This window comes from Balaenoptera musculus, chromosome 10 (genome assembly GCF_009873245.2).
Source record: "Balaenoptera musculus isolate JJ_BM4_2016_0621 chromosome 10, mBalMus1.pri.v3, whole genome shotgun sequence".
Classification (NCBI taxonomy): domain Eukaryota; kingdom Metazoa; phylum Chordata; class Mammalia; order Artiodactyla; family Balaenopteridae; genus Balaenoptera; species Balaenoptera musculus.
This window is the reverse complement of record NC_045794.1, coordinates 6,284,207-6,303,229: the sequence shown is the minus strand read 5'-3', so window position 1 is coordinate 6,303,229 and position 19,023 is coordinate 6,284,207. Positions and strand designations below refer to the sequence as shown.

The 19,023-nt window shown below is 54.0% G+C and overlaps 2 protein-coding genes and 1 long non-coding RNA gene across 6 annotated transcripts; 2 read left to right on the top strand and 1 right to left on the bottom strand.

The window, feature by feature from the left end:
- Positions 1-1,902: 1,902 nt before the first annotated feature.
- ING4 (inhibitor of growth family member 4) lies at positions 1,903-9,347 on the top strand. 4 transcript variants are annotated; one of them, XR_005021587.1, is made up of 9 exons: positions 1,904-1,960; positions 5,342-5,413; positions 7,134-7,300; positions 7,481-7,595; positions 7,765-7,873; positions 8,123-8,270; positions 8,552-8,613; positions 8,718-8,846; positions 9,184-9,347. XR_005021587.1 is itself a non-coding variant. In XM_036867243.1 (8 exons), exons 1-8 carry the CDS (start codon positions 1,924-1,926, stop codon positions 8,755-8,757), a joined length of 747 nt encoding a protein of 248 aa, XP_036723138.1. In that variant the 5' UTR covers positions 1,903-1,923; the 3' UTR covers positions 8,758-9,347. The 4 variants fall into 4 exon arrangements, 3 of the variants coding, with proteins under 3 accessions (XP_036723138.1, XP_036723139.1, XP_036723137.1); XM_036867243.1 differs by having other exon boundaries at positions 1,903-1,960; positions 7,768-7,873; positions 8,718-9,347; XM_036867244.1 differs by having other exon boundaries at positions 7,481-7,586; positions 7,768-7,873; positions 8,718-9,347.
- On the bottom strand, positions 3,388-10,108 carry LOC118902656. The gene is made up of 3 exons (XR_005021588.1): positions 9,829-10,108; positions 6,690-6,829; positions 3,388-6,547 (listed from the first exon to the last, which is right to left on the bottom strand). It is a non-coding gene; the product is annotated as an uncharacterized LOC118902656 (long non-coding RNA).
- A 76-nt stretch (positions 10,109-10,184) lies between these two features.
- LOC118902660 (acrosin binding protein) lies at positions 10,185-18,051 on the top strand. The gene is made up of 10 exons (XM_036867253.1): positions 10,185-10,303; positions 10,544-10,762; positions 10,946-11,040; positions 11,509-11,626; positions 12,298-12,715; positions 13,187-13,319; positions 15,636-15,815; positions 15,905-16,072; positions 17,098-17,181; positions 17,744-18,051. Exons 1-10 carry the CDS (start codon positions 10,261-10,263, stop codon positions 17,864-17,866), a joined length of 1,581 nt encoding a protein of 526 aa, XP_036723148.1. The 5' UTR covers positions 10,185-10,260; the 3' UTR covers positions 17,867-18,051.
- Positions 18,052-19,023: the final 972 nt, after the last annotated feature.

Sequence of the window (19,023 nt, the reverse complement as noted above, 5' to 3'; positions counted from 1 at the left end):
GCATGTCCTGTGGCACCTAAAACCAGAGGCTTCCAGTGGTGGAACCCATAACCGGGATTGGAGAACGACACAGGACAGTTGTGCTGAGGGGTAGAGCATGGGCGGGAAACCTGGACTTCCGCCCTGGCTCTCCCATCAGCCGGTGTCGGCCGCAATGCTGCTTCCGCTGTTAAGTGAAGGGATTGGGCTAGATCACCTCCAAGATTCCTTTCTGAAAATTAAAACTCTTTAAGCACTGAAGAAGTCGTGACAAAGCTCCCACATCTGACAACGTGGCCATCCTGTGTGGGACTGCTGGGCGTGTGGATAGGCAATGGAGTAACACCTCTTAGCTTAGGGCTCTGGCTCTCGTGTGGGCATCCAAGATAGTCTCAGTCTGTGGTGTGACGCTAACGACTGTATCACATATGACCAAACCTGCAGTGTGTGTTAGTTTCCTGCCTATTTACTACTTTTCCCCCTGTTCTCACCAACTGTTGAATTGACATTGAGAGCCCTACCTTCATCACAGGTATTATTACAACCAGCATCTCTTTTGAAGGGCTCCCTCACACTTCAACAGCAACAACCCTATGAAGTAAGCAGTGTTCCAGGCATTTGATAGAGAAGGAAATAGGCACGGAGATTAAATTATCCAAGGGCCTGCCGCTTGCAATTAGAGGGACGTCTTCTAGATTCTATCGCTCTATCTACCACCTGCTCAGTAGTAAACCTGGGGTTTCACCTTGCCCTTTTTTACATATTTGAGCTAAATTATGTGGCTGAAATGTTTCACTGAAAACCTGCCATGTGGGCGTTCCCTGGTGGCCTAGTGGTTAGGATTTTGGGCTCTCACTGCCGCCACCCGGCTTCACTCCCTGGTGGCTTCGCTCCGTGGTCGGGGAACAACCCACAAGCCACGGCACAGTCAAAAAAAAAACCAAAACAAAACCCCAAAACCAAAACCTGCCATGTGACATTAATACTTAAGAACGCGTGATTAGGGGTGACAATGATCTCCAAAACTCTCCGGCTCTGGGCGTTGAGTTCTGCGTCCCTGGTGTGGTGGCGGCCTGTCGTGCACTTGGTGACTTTCCATCCGGACGAGGAGCGTAGTTGTCGCTGTGATGTCGCGGACCAGGGTGATAGTGGGCATCCAACTGGCCCCGTTGTGACAGCTCCGTGCCCCAATCCTTTCAGAATCATGGTGCCAGTTAACATCGTACACGAACTCGAATAAAAAGGGAGACAAACAGGAGGGCAAGGCCAGAAGCACTCTGTCACTTTACAAGCGAGAACGTCCTCGAGTGACAGGAACCCTGACAAAAGGTGTGGAGAGTCGCAGCTTTATTGTGTGAGTAGTTCTTTGTATTTATAAGTAGAGTTTATAAATAATCAATTGTTTCCACGTTAAAACATAATCCTGGGGAGCTGGTGTTCGCGCGAGTGAACAGAAACGGGGAGGATTTAAACCTCGCACCGCCAGGCGCCTCCTCAACTTCCCTAAGAAACTAGCGACTCGGGAGAAGGCACCTGCCCTGGTCGCCAGCTTCACATTCCGCCAAGGGGCCGATTCACATTCCCCAGCTGCTCAGAAGGACTCTTTGTGGACTGAAAGCCCGAAGAGACAGGTTTCCTTGCTCTCACGCCCACACGTCCCCGTCCTGGAGGGGATGGAAGTTTGAGCGAGGACGCAAAATGGCGCCCTCGGCCGCGGCGGCCACCGCCGCCAGCCCCGCACCCGGCCGACCCGCCACGGACTAGTGTCTGCGCCAGGCGAAGGCGACTCGCCGGGCCCTGTACTCAGACCGGAAGTTCCCCTCGTGAGGGCGGAAGTTCCCCTCGTTAGGGCGGAAGGGCTCCAGGCCGGGTAGGAGCGCTTCGGCTCCCTTCGCGTTCAGTCACTTCCGGGGCGGAGCGGAAGTTGCTTTGTTTTGCTTCAAGATGGCTGCGGGGATGTATTTGGAACATTATCTGGACAGTAAGAGCAGGCTGGAGGAGGGGGTCAGGGGTCACAGACGGGTCGGGGGGATCGGGGCTGAGGAGCTCTACGGCCCCGAAGTCTCGGTGGTCAGAAAGTCACAGTCGTGAAGGGTTGAGTGAGAGAAAATACTGGAGGGTGTGAAGAAATAGGGGGCGGGGCACCGGGGTCGAGGCCTCGCTCTGGGGTGTAGACGAGGGAGAGGCTGCGCGGCAGGGCTGGGGGACGGCTCTTGAAGGGCTGGTGGGCATAGCCGGGAAGATATTTGCTGCCCCCGTCTGCAGGGCCTCTGGCCTCAGCATATATCATTTTCTTAAAATCGTTCCGAATCGGTCGTTTTCGTATTGATATATCATCCACTGCCATTTGGAGCAGCGATGAAGATCTGCTCACGGCTCCTCCAACCTGTTCTTTCGAAGAAGCGGCTTCTCGTGGGGATGGGGGGTTACGAGTGACCACTGTCAGATGATGAACTGGAAGCCTTCTCCTCTTGGAGTAAAGATCCAATTCCCATCAAATGGAAATCTGGTGTTATGTTTATGCCATTTGTGTAACCTACCTCTTCACAGAGTCTGTCACCCTATGCCCTTACATTTGCCTTACCGTTGAGAGTCATTCATTCATTCGTTTTTTGAGGTCCTGCTGTGGGTCAGACATAATGGCAGGTACTGGCGATATACAAGAATGAATAAGACCCGGCTCTTGCCCTCAAGTGCTCATAGTCTAGTAGAACACAGGTTCTGCTAATATTTATAAAACAGTGTGACAAATGAAATAATAGAAATACATTAAAAGGACAGTAGGTAACACTGGAGAAAGAGGGGGCTCATTACCTGGGGGTGTAGGTAAAGCTTTACAGAGGATGTGATGTATAGAAACTTGAAGGTTGAGTGCGGAGAGGGAGAGGGAATTGCAGGTTGGGGAAAGCATCAGCAAAGGTGTTATGATGGGTTTGTGGCAAAGCCAGGGAAAAGTGAGGCCAGAGTGTTTGATGTATAGGACTCCGAGGTGGAAGACTAGGAAATGAGACTGGAGAAGGTAGCTGGGGCTAGGTTGTGCAAGGTCGTTTAAGCCAAGCTAAGAAGCTTGCACGTTATATTTATTTGTTTGTTTGTTTGTTTGTTTGTTTGTTTTAGCTGCATTGGGCCTTCGTTGCTGCCCGCAGGCTTTCTCTAGTTGTGGTGAGCGGGGGCTACTCTTTGTTGCAGTGCGCGGGCTTCTCATTGCTGTGGCTTCTCTTGTTGCAGAGCATGGGCTCGAGGCGCGCAGGCTTCAGTAGTTGTGGCACGCGGGCTCAGTAGTTGTGGCTCGCGGGCTCTAGAGTGCAGGCTCAGTAGTTGTGGTGCACAGGCTTAGTTGCTCCGTGACATGTGGGATCTTCCCGGACCAGGGCTCGAACCTGTGTCCCCTGCATTGGTGGGCGGATTCTTAACCACTGCACCACCAGGGAAGTCCACCAGCGTGCACTTTAAATAACGAGGAACCAACAGATTTTCTAAATAGAGTGATTTTTTTTTTTATATAAAGGAAAATAAATGTACGATAAATTGGAGCATGATGACATTGGTAATAGGGAGATCAGTTAGTGATAACAGTCCTGGTCAGAGACGAGGACCTGATCTCAGGGAGTGACAGAAGTGTTTAGGAGTTAAATATGACAGGATTGACTGAGTGACTGGGTGGTTGAGAGAGAAGGAGGAATCTAAGGTGACTTCTCTATTTCCTGTTTGGGAAGTGAGGTAGACAGTAAATCATCAACAAGATAGGAAATTCAGGAGTAACAGTAACATATTTATTCAACTTAGATCTAAGCATAGGAATGGTAATTGTATCTGTAAGAGTAAATGAGATGGAGATCATTCAGAGAACGCAAGTGAGAATAAAATTAGAGGATTAAATTAAGTGTAAGCTCAAGAAAATATTAACATTTAAGGGACTGGCTAAGGAAATGTCAATGATGGAATTGCTAGAAAGTATGTGATGAGATTTGGAATCTTAAGAGGAAGAAAGTTATTCGAAGACGAGAAGATCGTGCCAGATGCTGCAAACGTAATTTTTTTAGGATAGAACTAATAACCGATCATTTGATTTGGTAAGTTATTGATGACTTAATCTCAGTAAACTGGTGGTGGCGGACCTGAGTTTATAGGTTAAAGCAGTGGAGGCATTTTAAAAGTTGGAAGTGGGAGTCACGCGAAGAGATTTTTCTTTTATGAGAGACTTAAGTATTCATGCATTTATTCAAGTATTTATTGAGGATCCTCTATGCATATCATAGTTCTAAACTCTAGAGAAACAGGAAAGAAGACAGATACATCTAACCCTTCTGGAGAGCTGGGGAGACATACCAAATAACTAATTACACAATTACTTATTTAAGTACATTGGATAAGAGCCCAAAAGGGTAGACATAGAATACCACGACAGGGACTTCTCTGGTGGTCCAGTGGTTAAGACTCCGCGCTCCCAATGCAGGGGGCCCGGGTTCGATCCATGGTCAGGGAGGGAACTAGATCCCACACGCTGCAAATACAAGATCCCACATGCCGCAACTAAAAGGTCCCGCATGCGGCAACAAAGATCCCGTGTACTGCAACTAAGACCCCGCGCAGCGAAATACATATTTAAAAAATATATATATCATGACAGCATCATCCAGGGCACCTGTTGGAGTCTGGGGCAGTCAGGGTTGAGCTGAACTTTGAAGAATGAACAGGAATTTGTAGGCCAAGAGGTGTGGTGCAGGTGGGATGAAGAAGACTGGGCAGGGCATTCTGGGCAGAGAGAGTAGCGTGTGAAAAGCCAAGTGTCGTGAAGAGCACCGGCAAGTTCAAGGCACTCAGAGGAGGCCAGTATGATAGAGCAGAGAGAGCACAGACAGGGACTGACGTGAGTTAGGGCTGGTGTGAGGGAAGCAAGGGCCAGAAAGTGCGGAATAGGACTATTGCAGTAGGAGGTTACTAGAGGGTTATAAATAGGATAGTGACTTGATCAGACCTGCATTTTTTAAAGAATATTCTGGCTATTGTATGGAGAGCAGATTGGAAGTGTGTGTGCGATGAGTGGTGGAGGATGCCAGGAGGGTATTTGCAAGCTGAGGGCAAGGAGCTTGGAGACAGAGGTTGAAAGGAAAGGAAAGGGAACGGCTGATTTGTAAAGTCACTGAAGGCAGGAAGGGTGGGAAAGCTGTGCAGAGATGGAGGGGTTAGTTGTGGAAAGAGGCGGACGTGACCTCTCCTGAGAGCGGAATGATGAGTGCTGTCACAGATAATCCAGCGGTTTGAAGGAGGGAAAACTGAGTGCTGTTCTGGACCTGTTCTTTAAACGCAGCTGTAGGGCCTAGGACGTCCAGGGAGGCTCAATTTCTCCTCTTCTCCCCAGGTATTGAAAACCTCCCCTTTGAACTGCAGAGAAACTTCCAGCTCATGAGGGACCTGGACCAAAGAACAGAGGGTACGTACAGAGTAAGGAGTCCAGTGTATAGTGAGTGTGTATGTGATCGTTTCTGCTTCTGTTTGGTGTTACCGTATCATCCGGTCTGGGTTGCTGCAGCTTCTCTCTCTCTCTCTCACTCTCTTGCAATTCTTAAAAGGAGAGTAATAATGACCCACATTTGTGTGTCGGCTTTTCCATAACACATGGAGTATTGTGACAGTGCCTCAAGAATTCAAAGATGCTATGCTCTTTATATCTCCCTCAAGAAGAATTAAAAAAGCCAAAGTCATTCCTAGAATCATTTCTGTTCTCCATGTGCCGTATGTTTATAGGAAGATTAGGATGTTTCTACTCCATTGGATTGTTAGTGTTACTGTCACAAAATTCACTGTGGCTTTAGACTGCAACTCATGTTGGTAGACAGGAACTTTGCTGCATGAGAAGATCTTAAAAAGAAAGAAAAAAAGAAGGAAAAGCAGCAGTTAACAAACATCAGGATCTCTACACTATATTCTTCAGCCGTACAGAAGCACTAGGTACCATCTGTGGCCTTGCCTGGACATTGAGCGAGTTTGGCTGCATTGAGGCATTCATTTGGAGCCTGAGGCCACGCTGCAGTGGTCAGGTTTGTCTCGTCAAGGTCGAAGGTGTTTGTTGGAGCTATCCCCCCACACCTGCTGAAGGATATATAGGTGCGTCCTCATGTAACTGTGCCCAAGGATGTAACAAGCTGTTGTTAGAATACCTAAAGCTGTGATTTAAGTTACTCTTGGTAAGTTTACTCATGAAAAGGTGAACATCATCTAAAATCCTGGACGTAGGCCCCTGAGAACTCCCTGCCGAATGCCGAGCACCAGCTCTTTGCTTTGTAATACAGTTCCAGCTCTTGAGTTCATGCACAGAAAGACCAGGTGGAGATTACTGAACTACATACATGCTTTTCCAGCTTCCTCCAAGGGCCTCGAATGAAGCGGGGCATAAACCTAGTGTGCGCGCAGGTCTTCCCTGTTACCTATTGCTGCCCCGTGTTGCAGTCATACTTTTTTCTCCATCGACATTTTTTGTGAGCACTACCAAATATTGGGCAGTGGGCATCTAAAGTCTCAGTGTCTTGGGACGTCACCAGCCTTGCAGAAACGTTTGGAGCAATATCTAAAATGAACAAACAGAAAAAAAAGTGATGGGATAAGCAAGTTGCAAACGATGAGCAAAACAGGGTGGGCAGTAAGTCGAAGAACTGTGCCGTGAATGGAGCAGGGCCTAATTGTAAATGATGAGATATAGATGTACAGACCTGGAAGCCAGCAGCAGCAGATGACCCAGCCTGGTTTGTAGCACTCAGAGCTGTCATGGGATGTTTTCGAGACGAGAAACCAGATGGCTTTTGAGACAAAGTTCATGGTTCGAGAGGCAGCAAGCCCTGCAAAGACGCGTCTTCAGACAGCGACAAAAACACACTTCGTGTTAGTGCCGGGTGCAAAGAATCCCTCGTTATGGTTCAATAAATTCAGTCCCAACTATGATAGCAATGTTTTCAGCACCCGAAGGCACCTCTGAAACAAATATTGTGAACATGTTGCATTACTTGAGTACGTGGCACAGTACCTAGGAACGTTCAGTACGTTTTAATTCGAAGGTTATGATGGTCAATGGAAAAGGTCCAAGGAGCAAGAGGAAGAAGTGTGTTCCACCTAGCCACTCCGGGGCCATTGTGACCAGGCCTCTGTCTCTGTTGTAGACCTGAAGGCTGAAATTGACAAGTTGGCCACTGAGTATATGAGTAGCGCCCGCAGCCTGAGCTCCGAGGAGAAATTGGCCCTTCTCAGACAGATCCAGGAAGCCTATGGCAAGTGCAAGGGATTTGGTGACGACAAGGTGCAGCTTGCCATGCAGACCTATGAGATGGTATGGCCCTGTTCATGGCTCCCCACCTGCCTCCCGTCTATTCCTCGGGGTCCTAGACCCCCTCCTTCAGCCGTGTTGGGATCTGTTTTGGGTCTGGGAGATCCACAGAATCTGCCTCAGCCTGTTTTCTTTTACTGGAACCAGCCTTGTAGCTCCTCCTTCTCCTTCCTTCCCACCCAGGTGGACAAACACATTCGGCGACTGGACACAGACCTGGCCCGTTTTGAGGCTGATCTGAAGGAGAAGCAGATTGAGTCAAGTGACTATGACAGCTCTTCCAGCAAAGGCAAAAAGAGTGAGGAGGGGGGCGGGGCTGTGAGAGGTGGGGCAAGGACTCCGAGGGAGAAGCCAGCCAGCTCCTCAGCTCCAAGGGAGGGCCACCGGGTTGGAGGAGGGGCAGGGGGAGGGGGAATTAACCCATCCTTCTGTCTCCCTGCCTTCTGGCTTCCCCCCCTCTTGCCTAGAAGGCCGGACTCAAAAGGAGAAGAAAGCTGCCCGTGCTCGTTCCAAAGGGAAAAACTCCGACGAAGAAGCCCCCAAGGCCGCCCAGAAGAAGTTAAAACTTGTGCGCACGTGAGTGTGTCAGGGAGCATTTTGCCAAGGGACAGACTCTTTCCCGCCACCTCACCCCAGCCACAGTGCCCCTTGCCACTTTGCTGTCTTCTGTGCCAACAACTCTCCTTGCCATTTTGGTATCTGCTGGATACAGAGGAGAAGCCACAAATCACTAGCCCCACAAGGACCTCCTCTGCTGGCTCTGAGCATCTCAAGCTGTAGCTTCCCTTCCTGCAGATGACACTTTCTCTTCCTCTTGGCACGCAGAAGCCCTGAGTATGGGATGCCCTCAGTGACCTTTGGCAGTGTCCACCCCTCTGATGTGTTGGATATGCCTGTGGATCCCAACGAACCCACCTATTGCCTTTGTCACCAGGTCTCCTATGGAGAGATGATTGGCTGTGACAACCCTGATGTAAGAGCTGTTTTGCCTCAGGATGGGGGGGTTCTGGGGGACATGAAGGGAGTTGGGTGCAAGAAGGGGGGTAACGGTTGAATAGTGGGACTTCGGGATAGGAGGAAGGTAGTTGGAGTTGGTTGGCCTTGGACCCTTCAGGAATTCTCCCAAGGGATGGAATAAGGGAGTACTCCTGAGGGATGGGGGGGAGGGAATGGGGGGTGTGGGGGGGGTCTCTTCTTTCCTCTGCCCCACCCTGGTCCCTGAGTTCTGCTTCTTCCATCCTCTTCCTTTCCCAGTGTTCCATCGAGTGGTTCCACTTTGCCTGTGTGGGGCTGACCACCAAGCCTCGGGGAAAGTGGTGAGTGAGAGCTGCGGTGGGGCTGGACTGTCGCGAGCTGAGTGACAGAGGGCATCCTCCCTTTCGCTCACTCTCTCCCCCTTCTCTGTCACGTTCCTTTGTAGGTTTTGCCCACGCTGCTCCCAAGAACGGAAGAAGAAATAGACAAGGGCCTTGGATTCCAACGCAGTTTCTTCCACGTCCCCTGACCTGGGCTAGTGGGGAGAGGGATGCCTGGCTGGGGTCAGGGAGAGGTGGGTGGCGCAGAGTTGTCATCCCCTCTCCTCCCCTCCCCACTCCTGGTGCTGAGGCTGCACCCAGACCCTGGTACGGGGGTTGCTGCAGCCGCTAACGGTATGTGCTCTCATTCAGCCCGCCCCCTTCAGAGGGAAGGGGTCTTGCCCACTGTCCTTTTGCCTCCATGCTGAGGTTGGTGCTGTATTTTTGAGGGATGGTCCTCTTTACTCCCCTTGCTTTGTATTTAAGGACTGGGGCAGTAGCATGGGGCCCTCCCCCAGCCTCCTGATCCCCTCCCCTCGTGGGGGGCCCATGGCGTGATAAACTTTCTTCACTCTCTTCCTGCTTTTCCAGCGGGGGCTCCTCCAGATCATCTGGGCTGTGGCCCTGGCTGAAGGGTCACCCCTTCCTCTGTGCCAAGAGGATTCGTCCTGGTTTGTGAGTGGGAGGGGCAGGGTGGAGTGCAGATATCTCATATGTAAAGGAATTGGGTCGGTGAATAAAAGCTGTACATGTTGGCCTGCTGTGTTTATTGTAGAGACACTATTTTAGTACATGTGCTAAGCATATTTTGCATCCTCTGAGTTGGCTAAAAGGTGGGAGGATGACATGCCAGAAGTGGGACAAGATGTGGAACCAGAAGTGGTACCTCTGCCCCAGAATCCACAACTTCTCAACTTGGGAACCACCAGAGCTGCCTGGGGACTGTGCCTCAGACCAGGGGTTTCCAAAACCTTTAAGATTCTGCATCTTTTCTCCCTCAGATACCTTTCACTTAATTTCCAGTAAATGTGTATTTTGCGCTTTATACGTGAGCAATTATACTAAGTATCAGCCTGACTTATTTTAAACACAAAACAGAAAAACACGTAGTTTGCCCTACACCAGTGAGCTGTCTGGCCCGCCTCCACCAGGAAACCACCTCCTTAGACTGAGCCCCCCTTATGCCCCATCTCCTCCTCACCCGAACCCCCTCTTGCTTCTCCTTCGGCTCCTTACCTGGAGGCGCCCTCTCCAGACTTTGTGATGTACGTCCCGTCTCTGCCCGCCGCACTTCCAGGCCTCACCCCCTCTTGGGCAGATTGTAAAATAGGGCTAATAACAGTATCCACTTTATGGGATCACCTTGAGATGAAATAGCTGTCACACGTAAGGAACAACACGGGAGCTCCGCCATCCAAGGCAGCGAGTCAGTGATCACTCTTGCCCTCCTTGTCCTCTTGAGCTGGAGCGTGACACGCGGGGACCCGCACCCGCCCTCCAGCCGAGCCGGGCCCAGCGTCCGTTTCCCCGCCCCCCGGCCTCCGCGAGGCCCGCCCCGCCCTTTGTGACGTCGGCTGCCTCGCACCCGCGGCCCCCGCCCGCCGGCTACCCTGGCTCGGCCCGTTAGAGGCCGCTCGGTCCGGGGAACACGGGCGACCGTCCGGGGCCATGAGGCAGCTCGCCGCCGCCTCCCTTCTCTCACTCCTGAGGGGTGAGCGCGCGTCCGCCCCCGGAGCCCTCCCCGCACCGTCTCTGAACCGCCTTCCCCGGGGCCGGCCGCTTCCAGCCCCTCCCACCGCCACCCCGCCTCCAGCCCTCTCGCCCTCGCCCGCGGGCTCGGCGGCCAGACGCCCCGGTCCCCGTGTGCACGGCCCCGCTCCCCCGGCTGCGTCCGCCCGGCCCGGCGGGTGTCGGAGGTGGGTCCATCCGTGGTCTGTTCCCCGCCCCGCAGTGCTGCTCCTGCCTCCGGCACCGGCCCCCGCCCAGGATGCCCTCTCGACCTCCGCTCCGGGCAGCCCCCTCTCTCCCACCGAGTATGAGCGCTTCTTTGCGCTGCTGACCCCAACCTGGAAGGCAGAGACCACCTGCCGGCTGCGCGCAACCCACGGCTGCCGGAACCCCACCCTCGTCCAGCTGGACCAGTATGAAAACCACGGCCTGGTGCCGGAAGGTGAGGGCCCGCCTCGAGGGCCAGACCTGTGCTCGCTGGACCCGGGGCGAGGGGATGGCTGGCACCTCACCCTGAGCCCGCGTGCCGGGCTCTCCAGACCCCAGGAGCCCACCGCCCCGTCCCGCCCCCTCCCAGAGGGCGTGCCCCCTGGTGTGTTCACCGCCGCCGCACGCCCTTCCCCAGGCGCTGTCTGCTCCGACCTCCCTTATGCCTCCTGGTTTGAGTCCTTCTGCCAGTTTACTCAGTACCGTTGCTCCAACCACGTCTACTACGCCAAGGTGAGGCCGGGACAGAGGTTGGATCTGGTGTCAAGGATCAAGGGACAGTGGGTGGCAGTGGCTCCAAGCCAGCCTTAGGTCCTCCCTCCCTGCCACTTTGCCATCATTTACCCAGATTATACGTGCGTACAGTCTCACCTTGGGCATTCAGACTGTCAGAACAATCCTGTTACTGCAAGAAAAGTAGGGAAGAGGGATGGGAGGAGGCAGAGATAAGCCCTTCCAGCAGGTCAGTGATGTCATTCAAGTCAAATGCAAAAGACTGAAGGCAGGCGTGTGGGCCAGACGGGAGTCTGATCTTGCAGGGGACCCTTTCTCAGGTCTAGAGAGTTCCACCGGGGGCCATGTCCCCTCATTCCCGCCCAGGAACTGTGAGAGGGGAGACCCGAGGGACAGGGACTGAGGATAAGCAGGAGTAGAAGTCCGCCCTTTGGGAAAGGCGTTCCCACTTTGCTTCTCTCCTTGCAGAGGATCCGGTGCTCCCAGCCAGTCTCAATCCTCTCACCAAACACTCTCAAGGAGGTGGACACTTCCTCTGAAGTGCCGCTCACGACGATGACCTCCCCCAAGTCCTCCCACATCACAGGTGAGACCCTCCCAGCCCCCGGGAGACTCCCAGCCTCTCCTCCCACGAGTCCCAGAGCCCAGGGTTTAAGGCATCAGTGGGAGGGACATGGGGAGATGAGTCGGTGGAGGTGGCCACGGGCAGCTATTTACATAAGGGAGAGCCTGCTTTTTCTGAATACAAGTTAGGGCTTTCCTGTCCCAGGATGTTTTCTGACATTATGTACATTTCTGCCCTGAACCGATTTTTCCTAGCTCCCCAAAACCTTCTTGCATTAAGAAGTGCTCTGAGACTTTTCCCAGCTAACATCTTCACTCTAGAAAGGATTGGTTACTAGGTATTCAGAATACTTGGTGTTTCCTAAGTGAGGGGGACAAAAGGTGGTATTTGAGGTGGGTTAGGGAAGAGGACCACTTGTAAGGGAGGTGGAAAGGGGACCCGTAACACCGCCACCACTGTCGCCATGGTAATATTCTTTTATTTTGATATTTGTATTCTTTCCTGTGTTTTTTATGCTCGACTGCGTGAATATGTGTAGTTTGGGCTGCCTTCCTCTGCCTTTGTGTTTATGTATGTGTTTGTGTGTGTTTATGTGTTTATGGGCGTCCCTCTGCGAGCAAAGACTCTGGGGGTCAGAAACCTGACCGTCCCTTTCCCTCCTCTCTCTTGGTCCCTCCCACACCCTGCTGCAGCCACAGAACGACAGGCCTTCCAGCCCTGGCCCGAGCGGCTTAACAGCAACGTGGAGGAGCTGCTACAATCCTCCTTGTCCCTGGGCGGCCAGGATCAAGGGCAGGAGCACAGGCAGGAGCAAGGGCAGGAGGAGGAGGCGGAGGAGGAGGAGGAGAAGGAGGAGAAGCAGGAGGAAGGACAGGGCACAAAGGAGGCGCTGGAGGCTATGTCTGGGTTGCAGGCAGACCCAGAGCCCAAGACCCAGTCTGAATTTGCATCCTCCAACCCTTTCTCCTTCACTCCCCGGGTGCGGGAAGTGGAGTCCACTCCCATGATGATGGAGAGCATCCAAGAGCTCATCCGATCCGTGCAGGAAATGGATGAAATGAATGATGTATATGAGGAGGAGAATATCTGGAGAGCCCAGAGCCCCGGCAGGTACAGGAAGTTCTGTCTGCCCCACCGGCCCTACCCTCCCTGCTCTCTTTGGGAATGAGAAGCCCCCTTTGCCAGCCTCGGCCTCCAGACCCACTCAGATCTGCCTGGGCTTCAGGTGCACCTAGCCGCTGCCCGCCTCGCCTGCTCTGTGGCCGTCATGGGCTTAAGCACTGCCCCAGACGTCCGTCTCTACATGAAGTAGTAGGGTGTGCCCTGAACCTAGAGCTGCCAGACTTGGGTTCTGGGGTTGTCTCTGGCCCTGATGAGCACTGCAACTTTTACTTCCCCTTTCTGGATCTCAGTTCCTCATTTGTAAAAGGAGGCAGTTGGTCTGGAGGCCTCCAAGGCCCCATCCAGCATGCTAAATGTGTGTGACTAAGACTAGACGCTAAGGGGAGGGGAAGAGACTGGGTGGGCTTTCTGCCCCAGCCCTCTGGCCCATCCCTCCCAGCCGGTGCCATCTTCTTGCAGTCTCCTGCAGCTGCCCCACGTGGAGGCCTTGCTGGCACTGTGCTACTCGATTGTGGAGAACACCTGTGTCATAACCCCTACAGCCAAGGCCTGGCAGCACTTGGAGGATGAGATCCTTGGTTTCGGGAAGTCGGTATGCCCACCATGCTGTTTAATGGCTCCATGCTCACCGGGCATCCTCTGGGCCTGGGGAGTGGGGGAATGGGCGGGGCCACATAAAGCCCGAGGCATCGTTGGAGAGATTCTCTCCACGTGAGAATCCCTTCTTTGGAAGGGTATCTCCAGCTCCCCTTAGAGGAGGAAGGCACAAGACCGAGTCTGGAATCCATTTCAGTCCAGAATTCATTCTGTGGCTGCATCTTGTTAGGTTTGAGTCATCTCCTGAGCCAGTTCACCACCGGCAGGACTTGGCTTTACCTTAGATGTAGCTCTTCTTTCCAGAGGGATCATAGAACCCTTTCCGGGGATCTGTAGAGAGATCCCAGCCTCGACGTGTCCTCAGCACCCAGCAAGTCCTATTCCCAGGAAATAGGACTTTCAAAAAGTGCAAGTTAGCAAATGTTTGTTGAGAGCTGGTATGCCAGCCATTCATCCGTTTGTTCAAATATTGATCGGGCTAGGTATTTGAGATGTTAGCAACTCTGTCCTAGGTATTTTAGCAATGAGTACAACAGATCCCATCCCCTGTCCTCCTGGAGTCCGGTGGGAGAGACAGACGCGGAAACAGGGAGAACGGTGTGGCAGGATCAATGCATGACGGATAAGTACAAAGTGCAGAGAGCAGATGGAGAGCACAAACGTCGCGTTGGGCAGGATCGGAGAATTGCCTCTTGGAGGAACTGATGTGTAAACTGAGACCTGGAGCTAAAAGAAGTTAACCAGGGGCTTCCCTGGTGGCGCAGTGGTTGAGAATCTGCCTGCCAATGCAGGGGACACGGGTTTGAGCCCTGGTCTGGGAAGATCCCACATGCCGCGGAGCAACTGGGCCCGTGAGCCACAATTACTGAGCCTGCGCATCTGGAGCCTGTGCTCCGCAACTAGAGAGGCCACGATGGTGAGAGGCCTGCGCACCGCGATGAAGAGTGGCCCCCGCTTGCCACAACTAGAGAAAGCCCTTGCAGAGAAACGAAGACCCAACCCAGCCATAAATAAATAAAAATAAATAAATTAAAAAAAAAAAAAAAGAAGTTAACCAGGCAAAAGAAGGGGTTGGTAGAGGTTCCTGCTAAGGGGTTTAGTATCAATATGTGCAAAGTCTCTGAGGCAAGAAAGAGAAGAAATTCCACGTGGAACCAAAAAAACAAGCACACTGCTGCTCCCGGCCCGCAGGGAGCCAAGAGCAGGGATTCAGTAGCATTACAAAAGGAGTGTGGTAGGTGCTGGAGAGAGAGTTTTTCTGGGTCTTTTTGTTTTTGTTTTGGAGTGGAGGAAGTTCAGGAGTGGTGGAGGGCTCACTGGATTTTAAGGCTTGGTTGAGGGAACAGTAAGGAGACCGTTTTACCTGGAGATAGAGTCGAAGAGATAATAAGGGTCATGATGTGAATAATCCCGAATGGCAGTCTGAAGCATTTGTATTTAATTTGGTAAGAAAAGAGAATTCAATCATGATTTGGGGTCGGGGACATGATGATGCGTCCCCCGGGTGCTGTGAGGAGGAGCAAGCAAGGCGACATAAGAGATTCTGTGACTGTGACACGCTGACGGGACGGACTGGCGATGCTGCAGGGCGAGATCCTCCTTCCTCCTGGAAGGCTGGGGAGACTCGCTCAGCGCAGAGAGCCCCACCGGGAGATGATCGGCTCCACGTCCAAAATGTCATCCAAGAACTTGGAGGTTCTGAACCTAGGTGCTCGGGCAGAGGACAGGTTTTGGAGTTGGAAGCACCAGGACCAGTGTCTCAGCTCCACATGCACTAGACGTGGGTTTGAACAGTTGACTCAGCCTCACAGAGCCTCGGTTTCCTCGTCAGGCAAACGGAGGCCTGCTTAGTACCTATGCTAGTAGAAGGTTCCTGTGGAGACCAAAGGAGATGATGGCATTTATCGCCATGGTGCGCAGCACCGTGCCAACTCTTTGTGAATATTAGCGTTATCATTAGCGGAGATGAAGGGAGGGTTATGAGTCTTTTTCAGACAGCCTAAGTTAGACGTCTGTCAGGCACTTGGCCGTGGGGATTTGGAGCTCAGGAAAGAGATCAGAAGTGATGGTAAAGGTTTGGGTGTCACCTGCAGGGAGATGAATGTTACCTGTGAGTAGATAAATTATCCAGGAAGAGGGTGAAGAAATAGAGAGCCGACGGGAGGTCCTTGAGGACCCTTGGGGAGGGGGGCAGGGAAAAGCCACAGGAGCTTCTGGAAAAGACTGAATGCGGAGACATCCTGCGGAGCGGCTCTGGAGGGCGGAAGCGGGGGAGTCTCAGCCTCAGTTCCTCAGCCACACTCCTCCTCAGGTCTGTGACAACCTTGGGCGGCGACACGTAGCTACATGTACCCTCTGTGACTTCTGCTCCCTGAAGCTGGAGCAGTGCCACTCGGAGGCCAGCCTGCAGCGGCAGCAGTGTGACAGCTCCCACAAGACGCCCTTCATCAGCCCCCTGCTCGCGTCCCAGAGCATGTCCATCGGCACCCAGGTACCGAGCACGGTGGCCTGCAGCGGCCGGGGGCCTGGGGCAGCAGGGGGGCCAGGACGCCCACCTCTCCCCTGTGCCCTGTGCCACAGATAGGGACCCTAAAATCGGGCCGCTTTTACGGGCTGGATTTGTACGCCGGGCTGCGCATGGACTTCTGGTGTGCCCGGCTGGCCACCAAGGGCTGCGAAGACAATCGAGTCGCCAGCTGGCTCCAGACTGAGTTCCTCAGCTTCCAGGATGGGGACTTCCCCACCAAGGTCAGCGCCTTCCCCAAAGCTCAGCCCCACCCTGCTCACCCCGGTTCCTTCCGGTCCCTTGCTCTGGGGAGCCCTAGGATGTGGAGGGGGGCTTGGGCCTCTGGCCTCACTGAGCCTCCTGCCTCTCTCCAGTAGACCCCCCGGACCCCCAGGAGAACAGGATTGTGCTTAGCAAAGGAGTAGGAATCTGGAGGGCTGGGTGGGCACAGGGCATGGGGGCATGAGACAGGTCTGGTCCCAGCTCTGCCGGTTACCTGCAGGGGGTGGGGTGGGGGACTTCATCTCTGCCCCAAACGGCTGGTGACAGTGACCCAGTGCTTCCCTGCCTAAGTCTGGAGGCTCCTTCCCAAATCTTCCAGTGCCTTCCCTCTCAATGGGATCAACTTTGCTCCCCGCCCCCAGAGTTATCTCCCCCCCATGGAACTAGCTGCTGTAGCTGAGAGCCCGGCCCCTCCCTTCTGTGGTTTAGCAGGAAAAATCAAGACCAGGAAAAGCAGAGGCAGCTTAAGAAAGGGCTTTTATCTGAGCCGAGGGGTCTCCTCCCAGCTCTTCTCCCTGGGCCCCTAGATCTGGAAGGGGTCTCGGACCGCCTCAGCTGCTCCCCTGGATCTATAGATGGTCAGGCGAGGTTCACAGAGGGAAGTGACTGCCCCAGGGTCATACACTAGAGGCACTTCTGCCCTCTTCCGGACTAAACCGCCCCTAGGAAGCTCCCTGAGATGGGATCACTGCTTGGGCCCCTTCCCGCGTTCTGGACCCTTAGTGCCCCTTCTCTGGCCCTTGTCCCTCGGCTGCTTTCCCAGCTAGCTGACCAGCAGGGCACCCCCTTCTCAGCTCCAGCTCCTGGCTTCTTCCCAGCAACTGAACCATGGCTGAGGGTGGGACAGGAAGGGCAGAGGGGACACCCCGGGTGCAGAGGGTCTGGTTCTGTGCCCTGGTCCTGCCATCGTGGGCGCGCTCTGCAGGGCTGGTGTCTGTGAGGCTTCTGATGTCTTCCCACCTCCCATCCCCCGCTCCTGGCTTAGATTTGTGACACAGAATATGTGCAGTACCCGAACTATTGTGCCTTCAAAAGCCAGCAGTGTATGATGAGAAACCGGAACCGGAAGGTTAGCCCCTCACTCTGCCGCCCCCCACCCCCACTGCCTCCCATCAGCCCCAAGGGCTGGTCCGTTCTGGGCCCCCCGTGGCGTCCAAGCATCAAGGGTGTGGAGAGTGGGTGCATCTCCGGGCAGAGCCTCCTCCGTGGAGCTCTGTCCCCACTCCTCCCGCCTTGGGGTGAGCAGCTCTCCCAGGCCCCCAGGCAGAGGGTTCCGGGAGGGAGGGAGGCTGCAGACCAGAGGCCCTGTGGCTACGCCGGGAGGGAAGGACCCCCAGCCGGGGGGGGCCTGAGAGGCTGAGGCCTCAGCCTTGCCTCTTGCTCTTACTCACCAAGTCGTCTGAGCCAAGTCACTTCCTCTCCAGCCTCAGACGCCTCATTTCTGAAAGGGGTCGGGGTGGGGGGCGGTTCGGGCTACGTGGTGTCTCTCCCCGCTTTAAAAACCCACATCTGAGTTTCCTCCTGCCCTCTGCTCCCTGTGCCCACGCCCGCCCACCTCCTGTCCTTGAATTTCCGACACCTCTGGCTCCTGGCTTTCCTGCCCGGACCACGTGCGCCCAATCCCCGTGCAGGTGTCCCGCATGAGATGTCTGCAGAATGAGACGTACACCGTCCTGACCCAGGCCAAGAGCGAGGACCTCGTGCTTCGATGGAGCCAGGAGTTTAGCACCTTGACTCTCGGCCAAGCCGGCTGAGCTGGACTCTGCCCTCTCCCCACCCACTTTCCACACCCTCCATTGCTCTCAGAACCCAGGTTGTCTCTTACTTGGCCCAGACTCACGTTTCCCTCGGGTTGGGGCAGCCGTCCCGGAGAGGTCTGCGAGGGGAACTCCACCTACCTTAAAGGACGTCTTTACATAAAATGTTTGCTTTCAACCTGTGTGGACTGTTCTGGTTCTGATCCCCCCGTTGGCCCTGCCCCCCTGCCCCGGGGGAGTCAACCCTCCAACCCCTGGATCCATCTGCAGGCGAGGGAACCATGGGGATGGTACTCGGGGAAGCAGCCCTCTGCCAGGAGGAGAAGCCCTGAGAAATCAGAGTTGGATTGAAGAAGGTCACAGCCGGTGTCTTGGGGACCATGTGGGCCATGGGGGCGTGGGTGTCTCCATTTCTGAAGCCCTGATCCCATGATCTCAGATGTGAGTGCAGGATTGTCCCTCCGGAGGGCAATCTGAATGAGACTGTGTCCAGGGGGACCAATCCCAGACAGTAGGGTAGAACTTGCTCTTCATAGTAGGAAGGAAACAACTGGGCTGGAGCTCAGGAAACCTTTGCTGTGACGTCCGGTCATGGGCCCGATGGCCTGAATGTGGGGAGGAGCTGCATCTCGAAGCATCGGCCTTTAATAACCTGGGATCTCCCAAAACGTGTTCGGGGGACACACATGTGTGGGGAACTATACAGCATTTAAAAGAAAACATTTACTATGGAAAAGCTCAAACATGCACACGTAGAGAATAGTGTAATGCACTCCCATGCACCCTTCACCCAGCTTCGATTACCAACATGCAGTCAACCTTTTAAAGGCGTGTCGAAGGCTCTGAGAAGCCCTGAAATAGAGAAACCTGTTCGACTTAGTGTTTCCCATACTCGTTCGACCGCACTGTCCTTTTTCACCTACCACTCAAAGCTTGTTTTCGAGTACTGAGCGCAGACAACCGGCCCGGCCCTATTGATCCTGAAGACAAGGGGCTCAGCCCAGGGTTCAGAGACTAGGGGCTGTCATCTGAGCCCTGCTCCCCCTCCCCATCTGCCGCCCCCCACACAGAGGGAGGTATAAACCACACGTGGCAAGAACGAAACCACCTGCCGGAACCCAAAGGAGACAGCCAGGGGGAACTGCCGAAGACAG